The sequence below is a fragment of the Scyliorhinus torazame genome, chromosome 3 (genome assembly GCF_047496885.1).
Source record: "Scyliorhinus torazame isolate Kashiwa2021f chromosome 3, sScyTor2.1, whole genome shotgun sequence".
NCBI classification, from domain to species: domain Eukaryota; kingdom Metazoa; phylum Chordata; class Chondrichthyes; order Carcharhiniformes; family Scyliorhinidae; genus Scyliorhinus; species Scyliorhinus torazame.
In genome coordinates this window covers 259815187-259837255 of record NC_092709.1, presented here as the reverse complement: position 1 = coordinate 259837255, position 22069 = coordinate 259815187, and the positions used below count along the sequence as shown (strand labels likewise).

The 22069-nt window shown below is 50.7% G+C and overlaps 1 protein-coding gene across 4 annotated transcripts in view; it reads left to right on the top strand.

The window, feature by feature from the left end:
* Positions 1 to 22069, top strand: part of spag8 (sperm associated antigen 8) — a 76545-nt gene that overhangs the window by 28847 nt on the left and 25629 nt on the right. For all 4 annotated transcript variants that reach the window (XM_072497162.1, XM_072497160.1, XM_072497163.1 and 1 more), the window contains exons 3-4: positions 7141 to 7186; positions 18195 to 18315. In XM_072497162.1, coding sequence (XP_072353263.1) covers positions 7141 to 7186; positions 18195 to 18315 — 167 coding nt within the window. The remainder of the gene's footprint in view (positions 1 to 7140; positions 7187 to 18194; positions 18316 to 22069) is intronic.

Genomic DNA, 22069 nt, shown 5'->3' with positions numbered 1-22069 from the left:
CCGTTCCCCATGTCTGACACCGTCGCACCCATTGCCTCCACCGCGGACGCCACCCGTGCGGTGTCAGCCTGGGTGGCACGCATGACCGGCACCACTCCCAGCTCCTGGACGCGGGTGGACTCCTCCACCTGCGACCGCAGCCGCCGCAAGCCGCCCGTCACCCTCTTCGCTCGTCTCCGGGTCGGTGGTTGCATCGGATCTATGTGTGGGTGTGGTAACTGCAGGAACCCGGGATCCATCTGGGCGGCAGATGTTTGCTTGGGCTGGTCTGCCCTCCGACCGCCCGGTCCCTCTGCTGCTCCTACCTCCACCTGCTGTACCGGGACGGCTGTGTTGTGCGCACCAGTGAGTGTACCAGACGCCTCATCACTAAAGTGCCCAACCGTGGTGAGTGTTTCTGCGATGGTGGAGGGTGTTGGTGACAGCAGTGGCGTTGTGTCGTGCTCTTCGTCCCACTCTGAGTCCATGGCACTTTGGGGTGGGGGTTCGTCTCCACCCATCCACTCTGAGTGACTGTCCGGTATTTCGTCTTCCTGGGTAGTGCTGTCCCATGTAGGGGTGTCCTGGGTAGTGCTGTCCCGGGTAGGGGTGTCCTGGGTAGTGGTGTCCTGGGTAGTGGTGTCCTGGCTCGGATGTGACGGGGGCCTGTGGCTGCCCCCCTCATCGCTGGGTGGTCGCTCCCGCACGTGACGGGGGTGTCGTCTCCCTGTTGCTCCAGGTCTCTCCGTCTCCCGTGGTGTGCGAGGGGCATCCTGCGGGCGTCGCATGCTGGAGGGTCCGTGTCTCTCCTTCTCCCGTGGTCTCCGAGGGGCATCCTGCGGGCGTCGCATGCTGGAGGGTGCGTGTCTCTCCGTCTCCCGTCGTGTCCGAGGGGCATCCTGCGGGCGTCGCATGCTGGAGGGTGCGTGTCTCTCCGTCTCCCGTGGTCTCCGAGGGGCATCCTGCGGGCGGTCTGCATCTGCGGGGATGGGTGCCTGGACGTTTGGTCCTGCGATACACAATGAAGCATGCATGGTTAGACATCAGGCAGTGATCAGGTGATTACGGGGAGGGGAATATAGGGGAGGGGGGATATGGGGACGGGCTGTCGGTGGCTCACTCGCTAGTACGCCCCCGACCTCTGCATCAGCAACCTCCCGGTCCTCAGGTCCGCCAGCCAGTTCCAGGGCCCTTTCCTCGTGTACGGTCAGTGGCCTCTCATCAGCGGGCCCTCCTCCAGTCCTCACATGCTCCCTATTGTTGTGTGTGCGCTTCTCCTGTGGGGGGGGGGGGGTGGGGGGCAGGGGTAAAAGGCAACAGTGTTAGGCAGGTATATGAATGCACGCCATCGGTTGCGCGTGCATTGCAGAGGTTAAGGTTAGGGCTGGATTCACTTGGGGATATGGGGGAGGGGGGGATATGGGGGAGGGGGGATATGGGGGAGGGGGGATATGGGGGATATGGGGGAGGGGGGATATGGGGGAGGGGGATATGGGGGAGGGGGGGATATGGGGGAGGGGGGGATATGGGGGAGGGGGGATATGGGGGATATGTGGGAGGGGGGATATGGGGGAGGGGGGGAAATGGGGGAGGGGGATATGGGGGAGGGGGGGGATATGGGGGATATGGGGGAGGCTCACCCTGCCTGCTCTGACGAGGTCGTTCACCTTCTTGTGGCACTGGGTGCCTGTCCGTGGTGTCAGGGCCATAGCGGTGATGGCCTCTGCCACTTCCCTCCACAGGCGCCGGCTGTGGCGTGGGGCAACTCTGCCGCCGTGCCCGGGATACAGGGCGTCCCTCCTCTGCTCCACCGCGTCCAGGAGCGCCTCCACATCGCGTGACTCGAACCTCGGGGCTGAGCGACGGCCAGCCATCCAGTCGGGTGTTCCGGTCGGGTGTTCCGGTCGGGTGGGGGGGGAGCAGCGCGGCCTTATGAGCCGTCACGCCGTGCAGCGCGTATGACGCTGCACGGCGTGAACCACTGCGCAAGCGCGGATCCCGTTACGTCGCTTTCCGCCGATAATGGAGAATTTCGCCCCTGAAGTCCGCATAACACCAGCTTCCGATCCACCCGGAAGACCGCCACTACACTGCCTTTGAGGCAGACGGCCGCCTCTTCCACTTCCTCAGGGTCCCCTTCGGCGTCACAATGGGGTCTCGGTATTCCAAAGAATGATGGACCGAATGGTTGACCAGTACGGGCTGCGGGCCATGTTTCCGTACTTGGATAACGTCACCATCTGCGACCATGATCAGCAGGACCACAACGCTAACCTTCAGAAGTTCCTCCAAACCGCCCAAGCCCTCAATCTCACCTACAACAAGGAGAAATGCGTTTTTCGCACAACCCGACTAGCCATCCTCGGCTATGTCGTAGAAAAGGGAGTCCTAGGGCCCGACCCCGACCGCATGTGCCCCCTCCTGCAACTTCCCCTTCCCCACTGCCCGAAGGCCCTGAAAAGATGCCTGGGGTTCTTCTCATATTATGCCCAGTGGATCCCCAACTGTGCGGACAAAGCCCGCCACTTATCAAAGCCACTATCTTTTCCCTGACGACTGAGGCCCGCCTGGCCTTCAGCAACATTAAGGCAGACATTATCAAGGCCGCGATGCACGCGGTGGATGAGTCCATCCCCTTCCAGGTGGAGAGCGACGCATCGGATGTCGCCCTGGACGCTACCCTTAACCAGGCAGGCAGGCCCCTGGCCTTCTTTTCCCGTACACTCAACGCCTCCGAGATTCAACACTCCTCTGTCGAAAAGGAAGCTCAAGCCATTGTGGAAGCTGTGCGGCATTGGAGGCACTACCTGGCCGGTAGGAGGTTCACCCTCGTCACCGACCAATAGTCGGTAGCCTTTATGTTCAACAACACACAGCGGCAAGATCAAGAATGATAACATCTTGAGGTGGAGAATCAAACTCTCCACCTATAATTACGATATCGTGTATCATGCTGGGAAGCTCAATGAGCCCCCAGATGCCCTGTCCCGCAGCACATGCGCCAGCGCGCAAGATGACCGACTTTGGGCCATCCATAATGACCTCTGTCACCCGGGGGTCACCCGGCTTCTCCACTTCATCAAGGCCCGCAACCTGCCCTACTCCACCGAGGAGATCAGGGCCACGACCAGGGACTGCCAAGTCTGCGCGGAGTGCAAACCGCACTTCTATTGGCCAGACAAGGCCCACCTGGTGAAGGCATCCCCTTTGAGCGCCTCAGCATCAATTTCAAAGGGCCCCTCCCCTCCACTGACCACAACGTGTATTTTCTCAACGTCGTTGACGAGTACTCCCGTTTCCCCTTTGCCATCCCATGCCCCGACATGACCGCGGCCACTGTCGTTAAGGCCCTGCATAGCATCTTCACCCTGTTCGGTTTCCCCACTTACGTCCACAGTGACCGGGGCTCCTCGTTTATGAGCGATGAGCTGCGTCAGTATCTGCTCGGTAAGGGCACTTCCTCGAGGACTACCAGCTCCAACCCCCGGGGAAACGGACAGGTGGAGAGGGAGAACGGACAGTGTGGAAGGCCGTCCTTCTGGCCTTACGGTCTAGAAGTCTCCCGGTTTCCCGCTGGCAGAAGGTCCTCCCACACGCACTCCACTCCATTTGGTCATTCCTCTGCACAGTCACGAACGAGACCCCTCACAACCATCTATTTGTCTTCCCCAGAAAATGCGCATCCGGGGTTTCGCTTCCGTCCTGGCTGACACACCGGGGCCTGTCCTCCTCCGGGAGCATGTGAGGAGCCATAAGTCCGACCCCCTGGTCGAGAGGGTCCAGCTCCTACATGGCAACCCTCAGTATGCCTACGTGGTGCACCGCGACGGCCGACATGATACCGTCTCCCTCCGGGATCTGGCACCCGCCGGTTCCCCTGCGACCCCCCCCTACACCGAGCACCGCCCCCACCCCTACACGGCCTACACCCCCCCTCCCCCATCGCCGACCCACCGTGATGAAGCTCCATAGCTTCCGGAGTCAACGAGCCCAACATCCGTGCCTGCAGCGAAGCCGGAGCTCAGGCAATCACAGAACGATCAAGGCACCAGACAGACTCGATCTGTGAGCCCACTTCACCCCCACTGGACTTCAATTTTTTAACACGGAGTGAATGTATTACTGCTACAATTCAGCACTGTATTGTATTGTATTATGTTGATGCCCTTGTGTGCTCTGCCTGTGGCTCCGCCCCCTCGGGTGGGGGGGAGGGGTATATAGATCTGCAGCTTGTAGGCGGCACTCAGTACAGAGCTGTCGCAGGCAGGCACAGATCTAGCTTATTAAAACCACTGTTCACTTCTACTCATCATCTCGTGTGAATTGATGGTCGCATCAGTGACGTTAGGAAAGCTAATCACCCATTGGATAATCTGAGTGCCAATCGGATGAAGCAAGGCAAAATGCTCGGCTGCTGGCAGATGCAGGCGGCATTCTCAACCTAAAAGGTCACGGCTGTTGGGTGCTTCTCCAGCGATTGCTCCGCCAGGACCGATCGCTCCGCGACCCTCTCGACACTCCCCCGTCATGGGTTTGAATAACCCTGATGTAGCCGCCATCCACAGCCTTTCTCTCATCAATTGTTTCTGGTGATCTCTGCTGGAACATATTAGTGCCATTCCAGGGCATACAAAGGGTCTTGATTTAAATATCTAAATTAGCTGTATGCTCATCCCAGAAAACTAACAACAGCCTCAGTGATGGGAGGAATGTATATTCCCCTGCTTAGCCCATCGCAGTAACCTGCTCCAGAACTACAGCAATCCCACCAAGCTAAGACTCTTCTCCGATGCTGATCTCTTGTGTAACCCTCGCACCCTTTCAAGATATCAGAAAAACTCACCAACAGAGAATACTGGCTTGTCAAATGATTCCTGGTGCCTGTGCAATAAGGAGGTCCATTATTTTGGTCTAAGATGTTTTCAATTGAAATATCTGACTAATGTTCGGAAGCAAAATTTTGAATGCTCTAAGCTTTGTTCTCATCCATGAATAATAAGCTGATTTAAATGTTCTTTTCTAAAGTTTAAAAATGTATTTTATAAATGCATGCCATTAAATTAATTAGACAACTTCAAGTCAATTATGCATTTGTAAGATTTCCCCGTTTATTGACTTCTTATGGTCTACTCATTGAATTATACCTTACAAGCAATGTTCCAGATACCACCATCACCATCCCTGGGTATGTCCTGTCCCACAAATAGGATGGACACACTAAAAGTAGTGGCATAGTGGAAGGGAGTGAGTGGTTCTGGAAGTCAATAGAATTTTAACCCTGAATCCCATGAAGTCTTGTGGAACATATCAAACATGAGCAAGGTAGCCTCCTGCAATTACCATCTGTTGCCCTCTTTCAACTGATGAATCAGTTCTCCAACATTGATGATTGCACAATGTTCAGTCCCATTTATAACTCATCAGATAATGAAACACTCCATGCCCGTTTTCAGCAAATCTAGGCAATGTTCAGGCTTGAGCTGATAAGTGTCATGATATAAGTGTCAGGTAATGACCATGTCCAACAAGAGAGAATCTAATCATCTCTTCTTGACATTCATTGGTATTACCATTGCTGAATTCCCCACCTTCAACCTCCTCAGAACGCAGACTCAATGGGCCGAAGTGTCCCTTCTGTACAGTATGATTCGATGAGTTAATATTGACTAGACACTTAGCTGAACCAACCACAGAAATATATAAGGTATGATTTACTGACCATATTCTGCTGGAATCAGGACGGAACACGGACGGTAGATCCCGTGAGAGGCCTCACCTGGGATTCCCGACGGTCGTTACACCTCACAAGATCTAACTAGATCTTGCGAGATGTCGCAATCTGAATCCCGCCCACAATGGGCGGGACCCAGACTTGCATAGTTAAGTGAACTTAAAAGCCCACTTAACTATGTCTACGTCAGATTGGACGGCCACCCGGCATCTATCAGCTCGCCGAGGAGACCCCGATCGGGCATCGTTTAGCACTGGTCCCCAGAAACGAGGACCAGGCGGAATGGCATTTGGGAGGGTCTCCAGGTGACCAGAGGCCCTTGGGTGGTTGGCCTTTGGGAAGGGTGGCACCCTGGCATTGCTGGTGGCACTCAGGCACCTTGGCTCTGCCAGTCTGGTACTCTTGTAGTGTCACTTGGACACCTTGTCACTGGAGGTTGGCAGGAGTGCAACCAGGGTACCAGGCTAACAGTCTCAAGGCTGGCATTTTGTCAATGCCAAGGATCGGACCCGGGGGTGCCCTGCCCATCTGAGGTGGGGTGATGAGCCACTTATAGTTGAGTTGGGGCATTCGGGGGGGGTACAGGGTCACGTTGGGGGGGCCGAAGGATCAGGGTGCCATTAGAAAATGGCATCCGATCTCTTCCTGCACTGAGGAGCTCCGCTCGCCGGAACTCCTCATTGCAGGAAATAACAGGGGCGGGAGGGGGGCTGGTGGCAGTGTGCATTCCCCACTGGGGCCGAAATAGCACCAAAGTGTCGCTAGGTGCCATTCCTGGCGCTTCGCAACTCCCACCCAGAACGGACTCTTTTTAAAAAATCACGCCCATAGTTTTTTAAATATTCTTCATGCGATATGGGCGTCATTGGTTCGGCCAGCATTTATTACCCTTCTTTTTATTGCCCTTGAGAAGGTGATAGTGGCCTGCCTTCTTGAACCGTTGCAGTCCACCAAGGTGAGATCAGCTTTTATCCAACCTAATCTGCAGACTGCGGCTCTCAAACCCTTGGCCTACTAAAATTCCACTTCAATGGAGGTGGTTTAAATGGCCAACTGCCTCAATGGACCACACATGCACGAACCCTGGTCCGATTGCAGTTTCACCTCCACTAGAATCGGAAGTGCTGTGCTTGGAGGCAGGCGGTCGAATTTCTGGATTTGTCTGTCATTTTCACCATGATGAAGAGACTTTCCACTGTGGTGAAAATCTGGACCTTGATCTAAATATTTAAAATCTTGATGACAGGGAATAATTTGCTTGGAGCAACTTTGTCAGTCTTGTTTATATTTCTAAATAATAAATTAAACTGCAGTACGTATTCCAGCATCTATAGTTAATTACAAGATACATTGCATAAGAGGTGCGAAAATTAACTTGGCTGTTATATATGGTTGTGTTAGATGTGCAATCTCCATTTGTTTTTGTACAGGAATAAAGAAGCAACTTATTGAAAAGTACATGTATCACAAAATAAGGTAAGTGTGTGCAGGAGTAGGACTGGAGAATTCAATTTATTTAACATATTAAAATTTACTATGTTTCAAAATGTCGAGCAAAAATACCTTTTCTTTCGAGCTACATTCCACCTTCAAACCGAATTTCACTTTGATGATTTTCAGTCCTGAATTGTTAATGTTTTGACCTTTACAAGCTTGTCTTCCAGGGACTTCATGGCTAAAATGGTTAAAAATTATCAAAATTGGTCATTCTCGATGTCACATGCATTTTGAGCTGACCCATCCCAGAACTGCCTCTATGGACCTCATACTTTCCCAGACTTATTTAAATTCTCCTGGCTTGGTCAACTTCAGATCCTATCATCTTGTAGGTTGACAAGTGTTGCTAACTTTCTCCTTGGTTCAATTGCTCTGTTTTATTACCTTTGCTCTCGAGTCGCCAGGTATCTTTATGATACCGCCACGAGGTTCAAGTCCGAGTAATGATCAATAACCCAATACACCGATTAGTAAGATTCAAATCAAAGCACATTTATTATACACAGTAATCGCTACTCATGCACAAATTCTATGTCTAAGCTACTTCTACAACTAGCAGGCCTGTACTTAACTTCGGACTGGCCCACCAGGTCAGGGGAACAAATGGCCTTTTGTTCGGGTTCTGAGTCTGAGGGATTCGAAGTTGGTACGGATTGGTAGTTAGGAGCGCCTATCTCGTAGCGAGCGTTGAATTAAGCCTTACTTTGTTCGGGGGTCACTGCACCGGTCACGGTCAATGTTGGTTCCTGTTGCTGGGTGACCCGGGCAGGACGCAGAAGTGAAGAGAGAGCGATTTGAACTTGGGGCTTAACTCTTATAGTCCCCAGGGGCTTCCCGCCTTTCGGGGCGGACCCTGTACCTGGTCCCAAGTGATTGGATGTTGTCCCAATCGCTTGGTTCGATTTTCTCCAATACTGGAGCGGTTTCCCTGATCGATGGGCGGTCTTGAGGTGCTCGTTCACCTCCTTTGTGTTGGCTCCTGCTGGCGCCGAGGAGTCTGGCTTTGCTTTGTGTGTCCAAAATGTTACTTATTGTTCCCGGGGATTACTCATCAGTATGCAGATGGCTGCTACTTTGTTATGCTGATGGTCGCTGGTATCGATGTTGTCTGGCCTTTACAGAGGTAAATACACAGCAAACCTGCAGCTGCTGGTTTCTGCCTATGTTGGCTGACCTTCCCATCAGCCTCTGCCGTTCGCCATTTTAAATCGGGAGCTGGCCGATTTAGGTGGCTACACACCCTCCTTGTGATCCTAACGCGAAGCGTGAAGGATCACATAACTACTTTGCTTTCCATTCCCTGACCTGGGGAGCACTTCTTTCATGGCCTCTACACTGACCATAACTATGCAAAAAACATTTTAACTGACAATTCTAAGGGGTGCTATGTCAAACAGCGACATGCATTACAAAACAAAAAAAATTTGGAACCTCTAACTATCCTTAATACACTACTCTCACTTAAACATTTCATCACTCTAACTTCCTCAACCATACAAACAAAATCATAGCAGTCTATACACATTTTTCCTGGCTTGGCAGTCAAGCTCAGGATCATACAATTGCTCATGGACATTTCATTACATTTCTCTATTTACAATAAAACCGCAAATGAATGCTCTTTATTATAGATCGCGGGGGTCGGGGGTCTGGTCGTCTCCGAAGATAGGGGATCTGATCCTATATACCAGGGTGCGAGCGCGGTAGGCTCTCCTTCTCCATTTTCTTAGACGCATAGTCTGCACGATGCAGCGGTGTATCGCCAATACCAGCAAGGATTCTATTATGTAGGACAGGGAATACCAGGTTATAAACCTGTCACACCAAGATGGTGCGGTGTCGCTGGTGACTGGGCTCTGGGTACTGTGGGGAAGTGAATCATTAACGGCTGGGGGGCTTGAGGTCATGGGGTTCACATTCATGCGCAACCAAATGTCCATTATCATGATGTTCAATCCGGAGGATGTCCTCATGGTGCGTCTTCTTTCACTTCTCTTCTCTTCTCTTCCCTTCTCGTCTCCGGTCCTGGAGCTTCTGGAGTTCTGTGGAATCAAGCATAGTGTCTGTAACTATCTTGGTTTAACATCTTGTATGATAGTCTGTCTGTCCTTCAGTGCCAATTACTCCCTTTATAATTGGTCACTATGTGTGACTCCCTCATTTTTTTTCAAAAACCGAATTTTAGGACAAGACACACTTACAAATAATGAACCAGTGCGAGCCGTCTCGCAGACTGTGCGGTTTACCATCCAAAATGTTTCAGGATGTAAATAGCATGTGGTTGGCAACCTAAGGGTTACCTGAAACAAACAAAACTTTTTGAACTAAAATTTCCAAAATGAGGTGCGTATGGGCCGCGACGGGTAAGAGTTGGATGGAGCCCCCGGGTAGGACGGCGACCAATGCCGTGTATGGTACAGATACAGGTACAATATGGTACAGGTACAATATGGTACAGATGCACCATAGAAAGCATCCTATCAGGCTGCATCACAGCCTGGTATGGCAACTGCTCGGCCCAGGACCGCAAGAAACTTCAGAGAGTCGTGAACACCGCCCAGTCCATCACACGAACCTGCCTCCCACCCATTGACTCCATCTACACCTCCCGCTGCCTGGGGAAAGCGGGCAGCATAATCAAAGATCCCTCCCACACGGCTTACTCACTCTTCCAACTTCTTCCATCGGGCAGGAGATACAGAAGTCTGAGAACACGCACGAACAGACTCAAAAACAGCTTCTTCCCCACTGTCACCAGACTCCTAAATGACCCTCTTATGGACTGATTTCATTAACACTACACCCTGTATGCTTCATCTGATGCCAGTGCTTATGTAGTTACAGTGTATATGTTGTGTTGCCCTATTATGTATTTTTTTAATTCCCTTTTCTTCTCATGTACTTAATGATCTGTTGAGCTGCTCGCAGAAAAATACTTTTCACTGTACCTCGGTACACGTGACAATAAACAAATTCCATCCAATCCAATCCAATCTGCCCTACCCAAGCGTAGTTGACCAGAGGGGAGGGTTCCCAGGCAGGGTGGGTCCCAAGCTGTTTTTCCACTGCCTGAGCAACTGACAAGAACGGGCAAGAAATGTAGACATCGTGGGGGGGGCTGCCGTAGTGGTTCTTCCCTTGACCAGAAGGGCAGTTATGAACGGGCGTGTGGTATCTGTCGACAGACGAGTTCCGCTGAACTGGCATCTGGGACCTTAACAAGTCTCTGCAGACAAACTAGTTCCTCTGAACCAGCGTCTGGCCAATAGCAAGTCTCTGTGGGCAAGTCCTCAGAGGTATCGGCCGAAAAAGCGTGGGGTCGTGGAAATGTTTTTTTTTCCGGTCTGACATACAACATTTAACAAACAGTACAAGCAACATAAAACATGCTGCAGGTTCCATCGGAATACAGGACATCGTAAATCACATTTGGACTGGGGTGTAACTAGCATATGGAGGGAGTGCAGCGTGACCGAAGAAGAAAGGAAGGAGTGAAACAAAAATGAAGTGGCCTTGCTGAGGTAACACTGCCATGAGAAGGGGTGGGTAAGTGCTCACAGTTTGCATGGGGCAGCTGGGACCTTGTAGCTGCTGTGGGTGGTGTTCTCTTTCATATCTGGGGGCTAGTCTAGCTGGTGGGGGTCTCCTGCAATCTCGGGCGAAGTGTCCTGGCTGCCCACAGTTGTAGTATGACCCCTGGGGCACATAAGGTTGAGCAGGTTCTCTGGTGCATTGTTCCCTTGGGTATGGTTCCCTGGGTGGGGGGTCGGGGCTGTTGGTGTCTTTGCTGGTTTGGGGGGCATTTGTGGGCTGATCCCGTTGCTGTTTCAGGGGGGCTTGACATTCTCGTGCGTAATGTCCTAATTGTCCGCAATTGTAACATTACGGTGGTTTCTGCGGGGGGGGGGGGGGGGGGGGGGGGGGGAGGCTGTTCCTTCCTTCGTTTACCCATGAGGGGTTCTGGTGCGTTTTAACTGGATGCATGTCTGCCTGCTCTGCCAGCTGTTCTTCGGGTTTCCTAACTGCGGGTTTGTTTTGTACAGACTGCTCCCAGGCGCGGGACAATCTTTTTAAAACCCATTTCTCATTGTGGGCTTCCTCTGAGGGGTCATAATTGGCGCAAGCTTTTTGTCCTGTTTCTGTGGCATGGGGGATAAGGGTGTGGGTCCATTTGGCCATGTTGTCTGGGGACAAATGGGCGCGGTCTATGTCTCCAAAGACTGCTGCAAAGTGGATCCACAGGCGCCCAGCAAACGCTGTGGGGTGCTCGGATTTCTTTTGCCTGCATTTGTTGAGGCCATCTACGGGGTCACCCTGGTTATACCCGATCGCATCCAGGATCGCGGTATGCATTTCTGCAAGGGTGCCTCCTCCTACATTCTGTGGGTCGGGAAGGGCTGCTGCGACTGAAGGGTCTAAACTTAATACTGTGAGCTTTACATGCTCTCGCTCATCCAGGCCGTACATGGTCGCCTGATGCTTTACTGTGAGCAAAGAAATGGTGGGGGTCTGAGGTGGGGAGGAACGGTGTGATCTTATCGCACACGTCCTGTAATTGGGTCACTGTTCAGGGGGTGTAGTATAGAAATTCCGTATCGTCCACTATGGCTGTGCGGCGGGTGGTTACTGGGTTCATTGGAGCCTGAACTATCTGCTGTGTGGGGGGGTTGGGGCGCTTTCCTCTTTTGTGGCTTTCCCTGCGCACATGTTCCCTGAACATATCTCTGCGCTGTCTCGTTTAATTCTTCCCAATCGGGGCCGTCTTCCTCATCTAACTTTGCTCCAAAGGTTTCCTGGAATCCTTTCTGAACTGAAAGCATAGATTGCAGCTCTGCAATCTGCTTCCGGCACCTTGCTTGGTCTAGCGTGCTTTGTCTTTGCTCTGTGGTGGCAGCATGGAGTGCTCTTAACGCTGCCTTGAAGTCGCTGCACTGTCTCTGCAATGCTTCTACCTGCTTTTCTGTTTCTTCACGTACCAGGACTGCACGTTGCGTGTCCTGATAGGCCTTTTAACATTGAGACTGGAAGCTGCTTAAGTGCGCCAGACAAGACTGGTGTGCCCTTTTGGCATCCTCCACCTCTCCGTCTTTTGCTGCCAACTTCCTCCTCAATTCTAAGTTCTCTCTTTCTACCTCGCTTACACCGACCTTACTCATTCGATGTATGCCCTCTACCTCTTTCTGGAGCGTCCTAACGACCTCCTCTGTGCCTCGCATTTGTGCCAAGCAGGACACGATTGCCATCGGCTTGCGAGCTTTCCCTCAGCTCTTTTTGTGGATCTCGCTCAGGTTCTCCCACCAAGTATGTCCTATACTCCCGGATCCTGATTCCTCGTTGTCACAGAATTCATTCCAAAGGGGCCATCCTTTCCCTTTGAGATATTTCCTGATCTCTTCCTCCCAAATGGGACATTGTCCCACTCTACTGCTGCTGGTCGCTGCGACCGCAAATTCCTCTGGGTTCATGAGGCGTTGCATTGCCTGCATTGCCATCTTTCCTATCCGAATGCTGCTCTTCAAATTTGGGACAGGGGTATTAAGGCGGTGCTGTAAATACGGGTACGGCTTTCGCTACTTTCCGATATACAAACTCCCAACAGTTTTGTGGCAACAAAAAATCTATCAGTTTTACCTTATCGCCCTGTTAATTACGCATGCATACACACACTTCCAAATTATGAGTATTGATCAGAACTGCTTGAACGCTTGTGGTTTTCTGTTCCCAATTGGATCTCTAATTCAAATTCTTGGGTTCTCCTGGAGTGGTTATGCCACTTCTAGATCGGGTCCCGTCAGGATGTCGCCAAATAATGTTGCTAACTTTCTCCCTGGTTCAATTGCTCTGTTTTATTACCTTTGCTCTCGAGTCGCCAGGTATCTTTATGATACCGCCACGAGGTTCAAGTCCGAGTAATGATCAATAACCCAATACACCGATTAGTAAGATTCAAATCAAAGCACATTTATTATACACAGTAATCGCTACTCACGCACAAATTCTACGTCTAAGCTACTTCTACAACTAACAGGCCTATACTTAACTTCGGACTGGTCCACCAGGTATGGGGAACAAATGGCCTTTCATTCAGGTTCTGAGTCTGCGGGATTCGAAGTTGGTGCGGATTAGTAGCTAGGAGCGCCTATCTCATAGTGAGCGGTGAATTAAGACTTACTTTGTTCGGGGGTCACTGCACCGGTCACGGTCAATGTTAGTTTGTGTTGCTGGGTGACCCCGGCAGGACGCAGAAGTGAAGAGAGAGCGATTTGAACTTGGGGCTTAATTCTTATAGTCCCCAGGGGCGTCCCGCCTTTCGGGGCTGACCCTGTACCTGGTCCCAAGTGATTGGATGTTGTCCCAATCGCTTGGTTCAATTTTCTCCAATACTGGAGCGGTATCCCTGATCGATGGGCGGTCTTGAGGTGCTCCTTCACCTCCTTTGTGTTGGCTCCTGCTGGCGCCGAGGAGTCTGGCTTTGCTTTGTGTGTCCAAAATGTTACTTATTGTTCCCGGGGATTACTCATCAGTATGCAGATGGCTGCTACTTTGTTATGCTGATGGTCGCTGGTATCGATGTTGTCTGGCCTTTGCAGAGGTAAATACACAGCAAACCTGCAGCTGCTGGTTTCTGTCTATGTTGGCTGACCTTCCCATCAGCCTTTGCCGTTCGCCATTTTAAATCGGGAGCTGGCCGAATTAGGTGGCTACACAAGGATCCCAATATTTGCAACAAGTCGATTAATTCTTGCATTGTAGAACACTTAAACCACATCATGAACATGTCAGCACAATATGTATGGGATAATTGGTCTGACCAAATGGTCTTCGAGGGTATCCTAGACATGAAATGCACCAGGCTGTTTGACCCTACCCAGTCTGATCTATTCAATCCCCCCTTCCCAGAAACACAAACATACATGTGCAGTATGCTGCTCTGATAATCATTCGGTTACTGAACTCGTTGAGCTAAATTTTCACTGAGTTAAGATAGTTTAGGAGGCCTTTAAAAATGGTGGTGGTCCCAATTCTGGGATTCCTGACCCCACTCCCCGTCTGATTTTTGGGAGCATGGCTAAAGGGTACGGGTTGGTTCCTGTTAAAAATCCACACCTAGCACTCCTGATCTGGCTGGCTCCATTGCAGAGATAGGCATGACCTACTCCTCTGTAATTTTCATGGAGTCAGGCCAGGATTTAAAGAGAGTAAGAAGTCTGACAACACCAGGTTAAAGTCCAACAGGTTTGTTTCAAATCACTAGCTTTCGGAGCACTGCTCCTTCCTCAGGTGAAAGAAGAGGTGGGTTCCAGAAACATATATATAGACAAAGTCAAAGATGCAAGACGATACTTTGAATACATTCAACATTGAATGCAGACAACATTCAAAGTATCGTAAGTACCTGGTGTTGTCAGACTTCTTACTGTGCTTACCCCAGTCCAACGCCGACATCTCCACATCAGGATTTAAAGAGTTGAGGCTCAGCGGACTTGTGAACCCTCGTCTTCATGTGGGGACCTTTTTAAAAGGTGAGGTCCAAAGATCCTCAAGTACCCTCTGCCAAGATGCCCCCCCCCCCCCGCCCACTTCCCAAGGCCTGCGTTCAAAGATCCCTCCCACCCGGCTTACTCACTCTTCCAGCTTCTTCCATCGGGCAGGAGATACAGAAGTCTGAGAACACGCACAAACAGACTCAAAAACAGCTTCTTCCCCACTGCCACCAGATTCCTAAATGACCCTCTTATGGACTGTCCTCATTAACACTACACCCTATATGCTTGATCCGATGCCAGTGCTTATGTAGTTACATTGTATATGTTGTGTTGACCTATTATGTATTTTATTTTATCCCCTTTTCTTCCCATGTACTTATTGATCTGTTGAGCTGCTCGCAGAAAAATACTTTTCACTGTACCTCGGTACACGTGACAATAAACAAATCCATCCATCCCTCATGCCCATCGTGCCAAGCTATGGCATGTCTATGCCCATTGAGCCAAGCCTCATTTTGTATATTTGGCTGAGAGCCTACATATCCATTACTCTTGTTGAAACAGCTATACCCCAGAGAAAAGATTGTTTGACTCATCGCTCTGACTCTGATCTCTGCGTTAAATCTCATAAAGTTATTGACACAAGTTTAAGTGGTTTCAAGGGTCTGTGGTTTCTGTTATTGAGCCTTCAAAGGGTCTGGCTGATTGATGCTTTTACCGCCTTGTCGTGAAATGACGTTTTTAACACAGCGGGAAGTAATGAATGAATAAATTTATTTCTGAAAGATATTTTTTCCAATACATCCAACTGTCACTATAGTGGGTCAAAGAGCATGGTTGTGCCATAGTTGGCATAAGAGATATGAAGATTTATGTGGAGTGAGTGGGGGACATAGCCTGGCATGGCGTTATCAGGTGGCATGGATAGGGCATGAGAACTGTGAGGGTGTGTGGGGTGAGGGCTGGAGGCCCTTTATATCTTTATTTACTCGGTTGGAGTCTCACAACAGCAAGGCACACCTTTTAAACAGCCTGCCCCCACACCTGACAGACACGTGGCTGCCTACAAACTTTCACTGGGTCATTTGGCCTATGCCAGCCCACACCCGGCCCCTTGAAATGAAGATCACATCTTTGTTGGCACTTTCTCCCGAGGAGGCTGGCTAAGCAGTGAATTTTCCGAACTCCTGCTACCTGCCATGCGGGTTTAAATTCAGGCCATCTTTACAAAAATATACATAAAATATCTGAAAGAACATTTCAAGACATTTCAAAATGGCATCACAGAAAGTGCAAGAAAATTCAAGGGGCTGGATTTTCCGATTCCCGATGCCGAAATCTCGTTCGGTGAGGGGGCGGAGAATCCCCGGTGACGCCGAAATCGGGGGCGGCGCCGCTTTCGCGATGCTCCACCCCCTGAAAAGCGGCATCCGTACGTTGGCTGAGGCCACGCTGTGATGCTCCGTCCCTGACCAGCCGAGTTCGCAACGGCGTGGGACACCCATCACCCAACGGGAACTCAGCATGGCAGCTGCGGACTCAGTCCAGCGCCACCACAGTTGGGGGAGGGCCAATCAGCTTGCAGAGGTGGACACATTCGGGGCTTAGAGCACTGTGACGGGGTGGTCCAGGGCGTGCGAGCCGGCCGAAGGGGGGGGGGGGGAACAATTTTGCTGGTCGGGTCTGCGAACGACATTCGCCATGCAGCACGCCGCGGCCGCTGCAGGCCGCCACTGAGCGCATGCTGGCCACGGACCCAGCAATTATCCAGGCCGTATCGGCAGCTAGAGATGGGTACTCTACGCTGCCTCCCTGCTAGTCCCCAGCAAAACGGGGAATCGGTGGCCATTTCTGTGCCGGTTTTCCTGGCATAAAACGTCAATCCGGCATGGGGACATAGTCTCCAAATCCAGAGAATCCACCCAAGGTTTCTACACTGATCATACTGCCCACTGGAGTGCTTCAATACAATGGACGGAAGATTACAAACATTTCAAATACATCAGTACAGAAAGTGCAATGATAGTCAAGTTGTCTACATAGATCGTGAGGCACTCTGATGTGCTTCAATACAATTGTGATTGATGTAATATTCACTTCACATATTCAATGTTTTTTTCCCTTTAAAATGTTCGAGTTCATAGAATCCATAGAATCCCTACAGTGAAGAAGGAGGCCATTCGGCCCATCGAGTTTGTACCGACCCTTTCAAAGAGCACTCTACTAAGTCGAAACTCCCATCCAATTCCTGAAACCCCACCCTGAGGGGTAATTTCTCATGGCCAATCCAACTAACCTGCGCATCTTTGGACTGTGGGAGGAAACCGGAGCACCTGGAGGAAACCCACGCTGACACGGGACGAACGTGCAGACTCCACACAGACGAGTTCAGATTCAAACCCGCATCCCTGGTGCTGTGAGGCAGCAGTGCTAACCACTGTGCCACCGTGCCGCGGTATACCAATCACAGTATACCAATATAGACAAGTACATTATTTAATCAACCTGATTCATTTATTCTGAAAACTTTAACATAGAAACTGAAATTATATCAATAGAAATAGGCCACAACACTTTTTGCTACCTGCTCTTTCTGCTTAACATGGCACTCAGAGCATTGGAGAAAATAGGAACATATCAAACTCTGAATAATGCAATCAAGTGTAGGTCTATAGTTCAGTTCAAGTCGACTGATTGACTGGCTGGCACATTGCTGATTTTATGGATGAAATTTTAATAAGACTGTTTAGTTCTTGCTTCCTTTTTTTGTTAAAGTATCAGCATTCCATTTCTGGAAATAATTTTCTGGGTCATTATTGAAAACGATAAAAAATGTAAAACATTATCTTCCTTTGGAATTCCAGCAATCTGTTTTATCCTGATTGGGTTTCTTTCAAAATGTTGTTCACATTTTATTGTAATAACTTACTCACTTATTGGCCTCGAGATTGAAATCGAACCAAGCACCCAGCATATGATTGGATACGCAATACCAATTTCTGAAATTAGCCAGAAGAGTGAAACTTGTAAGGCTTCTTTGTGTTGGTTGAAATAACAGTGGAAGTTTATTTTTTTTTATTACATTGACACCATATTCTTTGGTGAGTAAAGTTGTTTTCAAAAAGCTAGCTTGGAAACATTAGCCATAATGCACATCTGCTTTTGTTAAATTCCTTCTGATGTATCGCTTCCTCTGACACAAATACCTGATGTGCTACACTTTAGCTGGCTTGATTGAATGACATTTCCTCAGCTTATTATGGAACTTTACTTTTACGGACAGACCTCAATCCAGCCGTTTTGTTTCATCTGGTTCATGTCACCATGTGTAAACCATATGTGGCACGTGAGGCTTTTGGAGGCCTCTTGCTGCCTTGCTTCAATTCTTTGTGCTTTTCCATCCAATGGCGGTGGTAGACACACCCTTAATGGTTGACATAACGCAAAGCGAACCCTTTGCTAACATCCTTTTCTTGTACCTTTTATTCTTCATGTTTTAGCAAGGAATTATTTGATGCACATGAAGCTGCCCTGGCTTTCCAGCCGATGGAATCGCTGTCCGTAACGGGACGTGACTTCAAAATGGAAGGTTTTAAATCTGTTCCACGTCCTCCTACTATGGTAAGCATCTTGAGTATAAGACAGAGATTATTTAGCTTCATGCCTCAATACCTGGTACAAATAAACTGAGGAAAGTCCAGTCATCCAAACATGGAAAAGGCAGAACTGTCTAGCCATTTGGCACAGCACTTCTTTAAAATGCATGTGTGCAACGAAGAGGGAGGGTTGTTAAAGGCAGTTGTCAAATAACATTTCACAGAGAGTAGTCGGGAAGAAAGAAATTGAAATAAAACTGTAACAGCTTATAACCAATAATAAACACTTTGCAACAAATGCTGTATAACTTGCATTTGAAAAATATTTAGAGAAGTTTGGCTTCACTTCTTCAAGCCCATTCACACTTCATGATTCACTTCATGAACTATTGTTTTTCTGTATTATAATCTGATACCTGATTGAGCAAACAATAGAAAAAGCATGCATTTATATAAAACATTTCCTGGTCATTCTCAGACATTTGCCTAAATGAAGATAATTTAAGTTGTTACGTTATGCATGAAACTGAAAAACTCACTATTGATTATGAGTGTAGCATTGCTATCAACTATTTTATACAACTGCAATTAAGCACTATTTTATTCCGGAAGCTGATTTAGTATTTCTATAAATTACCGCTGAATTTCTGAGACTTCCGGTTGCGGCTATGCGGAGCTAAGCCGCACGATTCGGCAGCTCCCGCTACCACGGACTTTCGGGCTCGTTAGAGGAGCCCCAACGGAACTTTTTTTTGATGCAACCCGTGGGGAAGGGAAGAGAGAGGTCCCCCTCCAACGTCTATGAAACGGACCAGAAGTGTAACGGCCAAAGGAGCGGCACTGGAGCAACGGGAGAAGCGAGGGAAAGAAAACAAAATGGCGGCGGCCAGGGACAAAGGGGAGCTGCAGGAGTTCATCAAGCGCTGCTTCGAGGAGCAGCGCGAGGAGATGCGCAAGGAGATGTTGGCGCCTATGCTTTCGGCAATTGAAGGACTCGGGATCACCCAGAAGGCCCACGAAGCTAAGTTCCAGGAGGTACAGAAAAGAGTCAGTCAGAACGAGGACGAGCTCGTGGGCCTGGCGGTGAGAGTGGAGCAGAACGAGGCGCTACACAAGAGGTGGGCGGGAAGACTCGAAGACCTGGAGAACAGGTCGAGGAGAAAGAATCTGCGAATCCTGGGTCTCCCTGAGGGAGTGGAGGGGGCTGATGCCGGGACATACGCGAGCACGATGTTCAAGGCGATGATGGGCACGAAGGCCGCTTCGAGGCCGCTGGAGTTGGACGGGGCACATCGACGGGGCACATCAGGTGCTGGCGAAGAAGCCCCAGGCAAATGAGCCGCCAAGGGCAATGGTGGTGAGGTTCCACCGATTCACGGACAGAGAGCGGGTCCTGAGATGGGCCAAGAAGGAGCGGAGCAGTATGTGGGACAATGCAGAGATCCGAATATACCCAGACTGGAGCACGGAGGTTGCAAAGCGGAGAGTGGGGTTCAACCGGGCCAAAACGGCGTTGTACCGGAAAGAAGTGAAATTTGGAATGCTGCAGCCAGCACGACTGTGGGTCACATACAAGGGCCAACACTATTACTTCAAAACGCCTGAAGAGGCATGGACCTTTGTACAAGCCGTAAAGTTGGACTCTAACTGAGGGTTTGTGAGGGTGGGGGGGATGTTTGAGGTTTGATGTGTGATGGTTGTTGTATATAGGGGGTCAATCACGCGCAGGAAATGTTACATGGGCTGGGGGAGAGAGACAAGGCTGTGACAGGAGCTGCGCCAGAGGGGGCGGAGCGGGCTTTGGAAAGCGCGGGGTTATTTCCCGCGTGCGGGAAGAAAGTCGGGAAGGGGAACGAAGGAATGCATATGGATTGGGAGACTCCCACACGGGGAGGTCAATGGGACGGCGGGGGAAGCCGGGGTCAGCAGGCGTCAGCTGACTTACGGGAGTGACATGGGGGGAGCAAAAAAGCTAGACAGAGCTCTAGCGGGGGGGAGGGGAGGGGGGAAGGGGGGGGGGAAAGGGTTGCTGCTGCACTGGCCGAAAGGGAATGGGACACAGAAGAGGTGGTCGGGACAGGGACTGGCCCAGAAAAGGAGATGGCTAGTCGGCAGGGGGGGGGCCTCTCCAAACCGGCTGATAACGTGGAATGGGAGGGGCCTGAATGGGCCGGTGAAGAGGGCTCGAGTGTTCGCACACTTAAAGGGACTGAAGGCGGACGTGGTCATGCTCCAAGAGACACACCTGAAGGTGGCGGACCAGGTCAGGTTAAGAAAGGGATGGGTAGGACAGGTATTCCACTCGGGACTGGACGCAAAGAATAGAGGGGTGGCAATATTGGTGGGAAAGCGGGTGTCATTTGAGGCCAAGACTATTGTAGCGGACAATGGAGGGCGATATGTAATGGTGAGCGGTAGGCTGCAAGGGACAATGGTGGTGTTGGTAAGCGTATACGCCCCGAACTGGGATGATGCAGGATTCATGAAGCGCATGTTGGGGCGCATTCCCGACCTGGAGATAGGAGGCCTGATAATGGGAGGGGACTTCAATACAGTGTTGGATCCAGCACTGGACCACTCCAAATCAAGGACTGGAAAGAAGCCGGCGGCGGCCAAGGTACTTAGGGGGTTTATGGATCAGATGGGGGGAGTGGACTCATGGCGGTTTGCAAGGCCGCAGGCCAGGGGATTTTCTTTCTTCTCCCATGTACACAAAGCCTACTCCCGGATAGATTTCTTTGTTCTGGGTAGGGCGCTCATCCCGAGGGTGGAGGGGACGGAGTATTCGGCCATAGCCGTTTCGGACCATGCCCCGCACTGGGTGGAACTGGAGCTGGGAGAGGAGAGGGACCAACGCCCGTTGTGGCGGCTGGATGTGGGACTGCTGGCGGACGAGGTGGTGTGTGGGGAGGTGAGGGGGTGTATCGAAAGGTACTTGGAGGCCAACGACAACGGGAAGGTGCGGGTGGGGGTGGTATGGGAGGCGTTGAAGGCGGTGATCAGGGGAGAGCTAATCTCCATTAGGGCTCATAGGGAGAAGACAGAGGGTATGGAAAGGGAGAGGTTAGTGAGGGAGATTTTGAAAGTGGACAGGAGATACGCAGAGGCCCCAGAGGAAAGATTACTTGGGGAAAGACGTCGACTCCAGATGGAGTTTGACCTGTTGACCACAGGGAAGGTGGAGGCACAGTGGAGGAAAGCGCAGGGGGCGACCTACGAGTATGGGGAAAAGGCTAGTCGGATGCTGGCACACCAGCTCCTTAAGAGGATGGCAGCGAGGGAAATAGGGGGAGTCAAAGATGGAAGGGGAGCCACGGTTCGGAGTGTGACGAAAATAAACGAGGTATTTAAGGCCTTTTATGAAGAGCTGTACAGGTCCCAGCCCCCAGCGGGGGAAGAGGGGATGAGACGATTCCTAGATCAACTGAGATTCCCGAGGGTGGAGGAGCAAGAGGTGGCTGGTTTGGGGGCACCAATTGGGTTGGAGGAGCTGAGCAAGGATTTGGGGAGTATGCAGGCGGGGAAGGCCCCGGGGCCGGGCGGGTTCCCGGTGGAGTTCTACAGGAAGTACGTAGACCTGTTGGCCCCGCTACTGGTGAGGATCTTTAATGAGGCAAGAGAGGAGGGGACCCTGCCCCCGACAATGTCGGAAGCGACAATTTCTTTGATCCTAAAGCGGGACAAGGACCCACTGCAATGTGGATCGTACAGGCCGATCTCGCTCCTCAATGTGGATGTAAAGTTTCTGGCAAAACTGCTGGCCACGAGGATCGAGGACT